This window comes from Mercenaria mercenaria, unplaced genomic scaffold, assembly GCF_021730395.1.
Source record: "Mercenaria mercenaria strain notata unplaced genomic scaffold, MADL_Memer_1 contig_994, whole genome shotgun sequence".
Lineage (NCBI taxonomy): Eukaryota > Metazoa > Mollusca > Bivalvia > Venerida > Veneridae > Mercenaria > Mercenaria mercenaria.
Genome location: NW_026463914.1, coordinates 52,070 through 63,759, shown reverse-complemented (window position 1 = coordinate 63,759; position 11,690 = coordinate 52,070). Strand labels below are relative to the sequence as shown.

At 32.7% G+C, this 11,690-nt stretch overlaps 1 protein-coding gene across 1 annotated transcript in view; it reads right to left on the bottom strand.

The window, feature by feature from the left end:
- Positions 1 to 1,472: 1,472 nt before the first annotated feature.
- Positions 1,473 to 11,690, bottom strand: part of LOC128555063 (uncharacterized) — a 50,784-nt gene continuing 40,566 nt past the window's right edge. The window contains exon 4 of the mRNA XM_053536417.1: positions 1,473 to 2,964. Within this exon, the coding sequence (XP_053392392.1) occupies positions 2,762 to 2,964 (203 nt within the window). The 3' untranslated portion in view covers positions 1,473 to 2,761. The remainder of the gene's footprint in view (positions 2,965 to 11,690) is intronic.

Here is an 11,690-nt window from a genome sequence, read left to right as displayed (position 1 = left end):
TAAATATTGAATACTCCTGAGCATGTGCATTTCATGAATATTAATCAATTATATAACATTTGATTCTTTATGTTTGCTCCATATATTATGTAAACTCATGTTCTTTGTTATACTTAGGGTATGTAAACTGTTTAATCATAATTGAAAAGAAGACTTCTTGGATAAGCTTAAGATACACTAGAGAATTTTTATATAATTGGAGATAATTTGTGATACATTAAAATACTTTGGAGTTTGGATTATGTGATACTTCGAATGAAATATATTAAAAGGTTGAAACTGCAGAATTTAGTTCTCTCTGTTTATAAATTAACAAGAAATTTCCAGTGTGGGATAAAATCCTCCACAGCCCTTGAATTATTTGAAAATCTGCAAATATAGCATTGTCCTCCCTCTAAGTTAAACAGTTTTCATTCGATCTTCACCAAAGTTAATGACAATGTTTGTGGACATAATATCTCGACCAAGTTCGAAAACAAGCAAAATCGCCCCCCCCCTCTCCCCCCCCCCCCCCACTAAGGCACTCGTGGACTATGGCCCTTGAATTACTTGTATAATAGCGAATTTAGCTATGCCTGCTCCCTATGTCCAACACTTTTCATCTGATCTTCCACAAACTTGCAAATAACGTTTGTCGGCATAATATCTCAGTCAAGTTCGATAACCAGGCAAATTGCCCCAGACACTCTTAGAATATGACCCTTGAATTACTCGAAATCTGCGAATTTAGCCTTGTCCGCTCCTTAAGTAAAACAGTTTTCATCTGATCTTGACAAAACTTGCTGACAATGTTTGCGGGTAAAATATCACTGTTGAACATTAGACTCTGTTTATATATGTACAACATTTGCCTTGCTGCAAGTAGGATCGGGGTCTAGTCCCTGTTCTGCCTATTTGAGGTGTTTCCTCTGGCAAATACACCAGACATCTTACGTACTTCCGTCCACACAGCTAAAAATGAGTACAAATAATGGAAATAGTGCTATCTCTCTTTCTCTCCCTCTCTCTCTCTCTCTCTCTCTCTCTCTCTCTCTCTCTGGATTAATAAAAGTTATATTTTAAAGTTATTCTACGAAAAAAAAAAACTTGTATATACATATACTGTGAAACAAATTTTTCCTGGCTTTGTGGTTTAAAAGAATGAAAGCGTTTCAATTGGTTATGTTTTCTCACACACTGACCTAAAATGCAGCTTTTCTTTGGATAATCAAATACTTTATTATAATATGTTTACATAAGACTTTAAAACATAAAAATATGTTTTAATTCTTAAAGGGTGTAAAAGACCAACCAGGCAAGGGATTGACATTAACATAGAACCTTGAAGAATACTCTGATGTTCAAAATTCACTTCAGGAAAAAAGGCAGAAACAAAATTAGAATGTGGAACTTTTATAACAGACACATGTTTAAATAGACGTTTATGGACAATGGCAAAGAGATATTAAGAAGAAGACTAGAAGCTCCTCATCTCTATCAAAGAAACTATAATTGTCTATAATAAATACAAAATTGAGTTCAAGATCATAAAACAACATGAACATTTTTAGATATCAGACAATTATTGCCACAATTCTTAAGGCGGCTTTAAAATTTATTAACTGACTGATTCTTTGTTAGTGAAACTCATAAGCTGTGCTTACTTATTTCATTCAGAATTGAAAAGGCGTTGTAACGCGATACTTTAGAAAACTGTCTTAATCATAAAGACGACTTATATTTAACACCTTTAAACATAAATTCATCAGAGATGAATTGGTGAAAAAGCTTGGAATTTTTATAACCCGGTCAGTCAATTATGATTCTCGACTCAGGCAAGTTTGTTAAGCTCACCTGAGCACAAAGTGCTCAGGGTGAGCTTTTGTGATCACTAACCGTCCGTCTTCTGTCCGACTGTACATAGTCTGTCGAGCTTCTGGTATGATCACTTTACATCTTCCCAAGACCACATTATTCTGCATAGAATGGTGCTCGTTTGGAAATGTTTGTCCCACAATTTCCTTGCGAGATAACGTCTTACTTCCTGGCTAGTTCGAAGTGTAGAATTTCACAGACGAGTACGCCAAGAATAAAATTTAATCAGGTCACTTTCACAGTCGAAACGTATGAATCTTAAAAGAGATGTTCATTGATAATACAATCAATGAAAATTTTGAAATGGATGATCCTGTTGGACAAAAAAAAAAGGTTAACTAAAGGTAGTCTTGCACATTTGATAGACCCGGCTGTTACGGATAATGTAAAAAAATGTCTGGTTTCGGTATGTAAAACCAAAACCACTTCAAGAATAAACTGCTAACCGGGAATATATTTATTGATACGGCAACACTATGTCATTACAAGATAAAATATGACATAAAAAGATTGACATCATTTAAGTATTTCCAAATAATGTTTAAAGAAATTGTCTTAAATATGCGATTTTCTTTAATAATTAACGAAAACATCCAACACATTTTATTTCACCATTTTATAGAGCATATTTTTATTTCTCTGAAAAGTTTCATTTAAGTGTACTATTTGTTTGTGACGCAATAATTAAACTTAATATTTTCCCCATTGACACCGAATGTAAAATTTTGTGCAAGGTTCTTTTTTTTTCAAATCTGTCTAGCAAAACGAATGTCCTATTTTTTCAATCTGCAATTCTTTCTTAGTAAACTGATTTATTGTTGTAAGAAATAATTTATTTTCTGAAAGGAGGGAATCCTTGAACAACATTACAGACAGTTAATACTACTGCGAATCATTATAATTTTATTCAAGTTAATAAGGTTTTGATACGCTCAATATGACTCATGTCTTTTCTTCTGTAAACGTTGGTATTCCACTTAAGCCAGTCCAAAGAAGCTCCTTTCTTTAGTTTATCAGAATTCTCAGCATCGTGCTCAAATCCAAGTTTTTCAAAAGCAGCTTTAACGTATTCAAATGGTCTTGTATTTACATGTGAAAATCCTCCTTGCCCTGCAATTAATCATTTTAGCAAATGAAATGCTTCCTGATATAGCAACACAAAGAAAACAGAATAACAAGAAATGAACAAACTTGTTTATAGAATCCTAATAGTTGTCAAAATAAACAGTTAAGACAATTGTAAAAAAAAAATCTGAAAAGTAGATCCACACGGCAAAAAGTGCAGACTCGGTTTCATTGAGTCTGTTCACGAGCAGAAATGGAAAATGCAACACTACACACGCCGTTAAGTCATAAATAGTATGAATGTTTTTTCTAAGACATTTAGACTGTATTGTTTAATTTGTTCTCATCTAAAACTTTCAGGTATACAACGTAAAATAAAACAAAACAGGACTGCATAGTTTTAAATGAACGCAGTACTTAGTTTTTATAGGGAGCTGTTGCAAATGTGGTAAAATGGAGATTTCTAATAGGATTTCTTTCTAGTTCCAGTTATAGAAAGTTTTAGCATTACAGTCTATTACACCAGACAGCTAATCATGAAAACATTTTCGACATGAAGACATTGTGTCCTTGCAAATAATATCAACATCCATGAGAGATATTTTATCTTAACATTTTAGCAATTGATATGTCTAAATCTTAGATTGCTCAAACGGATTCAACATATAACGAAACCAAATGTTGCAATTTTTTGGCAACTTATTCACACCTATAAACGGATTAGCTCCATGCAAAGATATGATACATTGTTAATGGCATTTTCATTTTATACATTGAAGCAAAGACATTGACATAGTCCGCTGGGGTCTCAGTTGAGTATACTTCAGGTTATATTTTCTTACAAATGTCCCAACTTCCACGGCATCAAAATTGCGGAATTGTGTATTTAATATCATTAAATATGTAGTATGAAAATGGTGTGTTTTTCTGATTTACAGATGCATAAAACATTCAATGACTACACCAAAATTCCTTCAAGAACTCAAAACATTTATGCAATATTTCAGGCTAGTTTTGTTTTTGTCGGCATGGAGCTGGAAAATTCATGTTCAAACATTTATGCGTTAATAAATCAGTTCATGGTGCAGTTACTAACATACACACTTAGTTGTATTTTTTCAAGCGATCTGTGATGTTCTACTACTTAGATTAAAATAAACATCATGGACTCAGTCGTACATCTATAAACAGTTATATTACTAGAAATAACGGCAGACCCTTAAACTACGTTTCATTGATGATTTATTATCTAAAGTTATTTATGCATTACGGAAAAAAGTCCTCAAAGTAATCTAAGTCTTCATTCTGAAACTTAGGTGATATTTAAAGGCAATATTTTTTTAAATTAAACAATGTATGGCAAATTTATTTAACATTGAATCAATTAAATGACATATTTTAATCATTCCTTTATACACTTGCATCCACTGCACAAGTAAGCAGTTCAAGAAGCATTTATAAGTAACTACTGTAACTTTTTGTGAATCTCTTGCAAATATGTTTTCAAGTACCTTGACGATCTGCGGTAACATTTTGAATGCGTTTCTGCTTATGATTTTTAGCTCGACTATTCGAAGAATAAGTAGAGCTATCCTACTCACCACGGCGTCAGCGTCGGCGTCACACCCTGGTTAAGTTTTTCGTAACAGTCAACTTTTGTACAAAGTCTTTTGAGATAAAGCTTTGAAGCTTTCAACACTTGTTTACCATCACCATGTCCAGTTGTAAGCAAGAGTACATAACTCTGTCAAGCATTTTGACTGAATTATGGCCCCTTTTGACTTAGAAATCTTGGTTAATTTTTTTCGTACCAGTTCATGTTTTGACAAAGTCTTTTGAGATAAAGCTTTGAAACTTTCAACACTTGTTTACCATCACCATGTCCAGTTATAGGCAAAAGTATGTAACTCCACTAGGATTTTGGCTGAATTATGGCCCCTTTTCGACTTAGAAATCTTGGTTAGGTTTTTCGTACCAGTCCACATTTTGACAAAGTCTTTTGAGATAAAGCTTTGAAGCGTTCAACACTTATTTACCATCACCATGTCCAGTTGTAGGCAATAGTACATTACTCTGTCAAACATTTTGACTGAATTATGGCCCCTTTTGACTTAGAAATTTTGGTTAATTTTTTCGTACCAGTTCATATTTTGACAAAGTCTTTTGAGATAAAGCTTTGAAACTTTCAACACTTGTTAACCATTACCATGTTCAGTTATAGGCAAGAGTACATAACTCCATCAAGGATTTTGGCTGAATTATGGCCCCTTTTGACTTAGAAATCTTGGTTAAATTTTTTGTACCAGTTCATATTTTGTGTAAAGTGTTTGACATATGGCTTTGAAACTTTTATAACTTGTTCATTATAATAGTCTCTATCAGTAAACAAGAGTACATAACTCTGTCATCAATTTTGGCTGAATTATGGCCCTTTTTGGATTTGGAAATTGGTTCTGTGTTCGTACATGTCCATGTTTTTGTCAAAATTATTTGACATATGGCTTTTAAACATTAAACACTTGTTTATCATCATGATTTCCATCTGTAGGCAAGAGTACATAACTCTGACAACTATTTTGGCTGAATTATGGCCCTTTTTGAACTTTGAAATTTGTTCAGGTTTTCTTACAAGTCCGCGTTTTGTCAAAACTATTTGAACTGTGGCTTTGAAACTTTTAACACTAATTTATCAACATGATTTCCATATGTAGGCGAGAGTACATAACTCTGTCAACTTTTTTTGACTGAATTATGGCCCTTTTTGGACTTAGAAATTGGTTGAATTTTTCATACAAGTCCAACATATAACATAACATATTTGCCATCATGGTCACACATTGCCATTTAGTGCAAGACTTATCAAAATTCACAAGTACAGGAACATTTGTGTTTAATCCATTATTTCTTTTTTCTGAAAATCTATGGTAATATTTTGACCCCATTCTTCAATCAATTTTTCGAATAGTCGAGCGTTTGTTTTCTATTCTCTTACTAATATACACACATCTGGTGTTAAACCTCGATTAACCTCAATGTCAACGAGTTTTATGTAAACAATTTGTATGAAATTCAATATTTCGAAGTTTGACACTTTTAACAACCCTATGATGGATGGTAAATGACTAAACGAAGCCTACCAGTAATTTTTAGAATTCTTTTTCTTCTGCAATATAAAGCAAACATTTATATTATATTTATACCAGTAGTAGACAAATGCAGGATATTTTCTACAGTGCAACCAGACGTATTAGACGTTAATTCATGATATTTGTGATGCGTTTTTTTACCGTGTTTCCTTTTTCATTAAACTTAATCCACACTAAATAGTTTATATTGAAATTAGTTCAACCACAAAAGTTAAACTTACCAGCCTATGTTGAGTAATATACACCTTTTGAATGAAAGTAGTGTAAATATAAATGGCTGGTGAAAGTACAAGTTTTCAGCATTTAAACGATTAGAATCTTAGACAGATCTGAAGAGATGAAACGGAATCAAAAGACAAATAAGATTTTGTTATAGGGATTATAAAGTCAACTTCGAGAATCTCAAGGACTTTTGCCTCAGTCGTCTGTTTTCCCCGTGTGACTGAATTTAATTTTCTTTATGGAAATGTGATATATATTTTTTTTAATTCGGTCACCATTGCCAAAAAGTTCTCTATTATTGGAGATTTTCGGGAGACTCCACGCGTATTTCCTCGGGGACGTTTCTCACTTATTTGTTTAAATTTAGTACCCTTAAAACAGTTTCAGTTTGTAAAATAATCTACAATAAAGAAATTAACTAGTGAAATTTGGAAACAAATGCCAGAATAAAAATAACTTACTTTGCAAGAAAGAAACCTGCCATTAAGTTTTCACTGTTATAAACACATTATTCATGTTTCGAAACAAAAATAAATCAAGTTTTAAATGAATAAACTTTATATATTCTACAAAGTTTTAACCACTGTATTTTTAAATGCGTTATCCAAGAAAATTCATGATGCAATTATTTTTCAAACGCCATGAGTCATTTTAGTCAATATATGACGTCAACAGAGCGATCAAGTGCACGCTCTATGGGCTCTCTTTCGCGAAGCTATCCCAGTGAAAATTCATTTGGAAATATTAAAGCTAACTAAGTCTCGAATTTAAAAAGAGTAGTGTAAATTAACTGTCGACTGTGTCAAATTTCAGTCAAAGGTGAGGATGGTTCGTTCACATATGTTGCTTTAAGTTTTTGCCAAGAAATAAATCTGAGACAAAAAAGAAATGATTCCTTTCTCACAAATCCATACTGCTAATTTAAAAAAAAAATGTTAAGGGATTTTCTGTCATCGAACTATACAAACAGCCTTGTTTAAGGAAGGTGGGTTATATGAATTAACTCGTTAGTTGTATATCTTACATGTGAAGTGTAAATGAATAATAATTAGAATATCCGAAATTGTCATGGGCTGTCAAAGGGCAACAAAGAATATACATTGGTAATTAATTCATGCTACCAAGTACTCACGTAAACCATTTAGACAAATAAATGTCAGATAGAAAGTTCAAGAAAAATACAAAATGTTCTGTATAAATAGTTTTATCTTCGAAAAGTCCCTTGGGGTGTAGAATACTTTAATGTTAGGTGACTTTCGGAAGGTCTTTAGATCCACTTAGGTCCGTGAGTAAATAATGCACGCTGGGGCAGATATGGTCTTTCCTGCCATTTGAAGCAGGAAAGTCGCCATTATGATCTATGCTGTGTCGGTGTGAAGTAAAACTAAGTGTAAAATACAACAACAAGAAAACCAGTAAATGCATCACTGTTAAAAGCCTTTGATCAACATAAGTTACAAAGTTTGATAAACTTCCATATTATATATACAATAGAAATCCATTTTGCATGTGACTTCATCTTAGCGTATACCTGACCAAAGTGGAATTCTGTATACATGATAAGTATTGAAATACATTATCCTTTGTGGCAAGTGGTAGTATCGTCAATTTTGCCAGAGTTTATATTTGTAATGAAATGGGTAGATGTACATTTATTCAAAGGCTAGTTAACGACAGGATAGTAAAGTTTCAATTACGAATTATTCGACAGAGTATATACAAAGTTTGAATTGCAAGAGATTACTTTTACGCGATGTTAGCGGATTTTTAGTATATAGAGGATATTTGTTTGTTTGCAGTGTGATATCGAAATATATCTTCACCGATAAGGCGGAGCCTGAGTGAAAATATCAGAATTGTCTCCCTTATCGGTGAAGATATATTTCGATATCACACTGCAAACAAACAGATTTTCTTTTTATTTTATGCTAATTGGTGCAGATCAACGAATTGTCTGTTTATTACATGCTTACATGTTCGAATAAGACCAATACTTTATGATGATAATAGAATTTGTTTAGGCTACCGTGTTACATATGATGCATCCGCTAAATTACCATGGACACTCAGGCACATTGATATCGAATATTGGTGATTAGGTCCGTAAAATCAACACGACGCCATTTTGTTTTTGAAAACAAAAACTGCATTTAAAATATTTTGTTAAAAAAATGCACAGTCCGCGGCCAACAGACAGTAGTTACGTAAACATATTTAAAACTTTTCGGTCAATGCCGTCAGTTCGTTAAATAACCGGAAGCTTGCTTTGTTTACAAACGCTGAAGGTCAGATTAAAAAAAAAAAAAACCGAAAAACGTAAACAACTGGGGAATGTCCGAAAGTCCTTGGAAAATCAAGCTGCAGAATTAAATATTATCATGGATTTAATGGAAATATTGGTCTAGGAGCTGTATAGCATAACGAATAGCCTCACAATATGATGGAATTAGGAACACAACTGGCTGGATGGGGAAGAATTTCGACGAAAATGCTGGCATATTACGTAAGGTTGAGTTGATGTCTTGTGATAATAAACTAAGACAACAACCAACTAAATGTGCTGTCGCCAGTAAAATCTACTATACGATAGTGAGGAACCGATGAAAAGTGGAGGAAAGACGATCTATATAGCTACATAACGGCAAGGCCCAAGCAACTAACTTTGAAGGTAACATTTCTAGCGCATTATTATTTCTTTTGCAAATTTTACTATAACTAGATCGTCCTATATAGGATTGTCTTGTTGTACATGTCTCCTGTATGGCTTGAATGTTAGGATTATAATAGAATACCAGCAATTATAAAGGCAACAAGGGGAGTTAATTAAAGATTTTTTTCATATATTTCAAGGGAGATAATTCTATCTGAAAAAAAAAGAAGTTCGGCACTGTGAGAGATATAGAGAAATATCTCACTGATATTTTTCAGTATTTCATCAGTAAGCATAAAATAAAGCTATTTACTGCATCCATCATACCTATTCTTTATAAAAGAACCAGAAGTAAATGTTTTGTTACTGTAAATGTAGTTTTTGGCAGGGAAATCACGAGTTATAGTTAAAGTTACCGACGCACTTTAACATGCTACTTCTCTAAGCTGAATAACAACTACCGCTTCCAAATGTCATATCCCAATTTCGTCTTTTGATTTACCATGCCTATAAAAAGCGCAAACAATGCTTTAAAATACCGCCACACTCTGCTTTTGGTTTCGAGCAGAAGACATAAAGCAGCGAAGATTGAATGAAGATAAAGTATATGTTTTGTTATTATAAAGAACAATGACAACTATCAATCTGTTTACGTAAATATATCGAGATCTTACATTTTAAAACATTAATTGCATTGAAGTTGATATGTTGTACCTAAATCGGACGGTCTCTTAGAACAGTGAGTACATAGGTAACAGAAAGGACCAGTTACTACACAAACATTTATATTTATGCTAAAAATGAAAGTGTTATCATCCAACCCTTTAATAGGATACTTTACAACATAATATAAATCAGTTAAAAGGGCTGCGTCCCACCTCTTTTATCTATGGCTGAGACAACGAACCTCTCTTGACTTGACTTCAGTGTTTCATATGTCAATGCTCACTTTTTTCAGACACTCCTAATTTATAAAGTAAACTGTTGATTCTTGGCTTTCTATGCGAGTAAATCCTACAAGTTTTGATAAAAGTTAATAATTCAACAATAAATTAATCAGACGTCGACAACTGTGACCTAAAATCCAGTAACGTTGGTTTGGACGACACTATTATGGAACGGACGTCACGTTACTTTCTAACGCAAGCCTTTGGAAATTATATAAAATCTTGATTTCTTTGTTGTTGTTTTTTATTATTTTACATTTTAAAAAAAATAACAAAAATAAAACAAACAAAAATTAACTGTAAGTGGTGCCTAGAGATATTTTAGTATTAACAATGCCATTTGAAACATTTTTATATAGTTTATATAAAGGAATTATTATAGATCCATAAGTTTGGTGGGACAGACTTTAGTAAATATTTGATTTAGCTTCACAATTACTAAACTTTACCATTCCAAAGTAGAACATAAATTCTCAATTCAGAAAATGATATAAGCATAATATTAGATTGCATGAAAATATGTAAGAAAGTCAATTTACTGAAATGTTCACATATTTTGTAAAGCTGATATAAAACAAAACTGAACAATGTCTCCGAAACCAGTTAAGAAAGTTATCATGAAGATAAAGAAATGTCCAATGTATAATTTAGCAACAATAAATAAACAAAATGTTGAATAAAAAGTGATTTGATATTAGAAAAAAAAAAACGAGAAACTTAGAAAAGAAACACCAAAGGTTTACAACTGGGTACATCTGTTAATGATACCGTGTAATGTCTGTTTCATGTAGGTCTTTTGAAATAAACAGGTAAACATTGCTTCCTAACTATCATAAAATTGCTTTATTAATAATAAAGTTGTCCGTTCAGAAAATTGGGTATATTATTTCATTTACTGAGCTCAGCTTGGCAAAACTCTGCCTTACAGTAACAGTAAAAAAACTTCATGATTTCACATTACAACGCTTCAGTCCAAGTACTATAATACATTTGATAGTATCCAAATGGTGTTTAAAAGCTGTTTTAAGAGATCAATTCGGAAGGATTTAATCTCGGCAGGTAAAAGAATGGTTCGTTTTATTCAACTTGTTCAGTAGAAGAAACAACATTTCCATCACCCGTCGTCCCTCCTGACATTTGTAGCAGTTTGAAAAGAACTCTGAGTGACAATATGTTCAAAAGGGTAATGATATAACAACTCAATAGTCTTAAGTACAGGGAGATAGTTTGTTTGTTCTCACTTAAGAAACATAGAAACTCGGAATGCAAAGAAGCAAAAGAGTAACAGATGGTATGGTTAAGATTAATGTAATCACAAGATATACTGAGATATGATAAATTATGTAACAACATTCATGCCCTTTAGTACCAGGTGAAGTGGAATCTATTATGAAGAAACATGGAAAGGACTCTATCAAATATTAACGTAAGCTACCACAATGAGACCTCGCTGACAGTCTTCTTGGTAATAAAATGTGTGAAAAGAATGTTTCGACATAAGATATGTAAGAAGACCAAAACGTAACCAAGTGAAATAAAAGCGAACTCGATCGTTATTACCTCTCGTGGACAGACTAAATCAAACCGAGTTTGCTTTTATTTTTCTTGGCTGCATATGTTTATTATTGCATTTTTACATATTTCATTAAGTATGTAATGTAATAAAAATCGTACCTTCTACCACTCCCTTAAGCTAAACCCTATTCATTCAGAGATCATCTTAAAGTTATATCTGCCTATCTGACCTAGGAAAAGAAGAGCATAGGCCTTTCCGCTCACGTACAAAGACGAGCCATTTATCAAAAT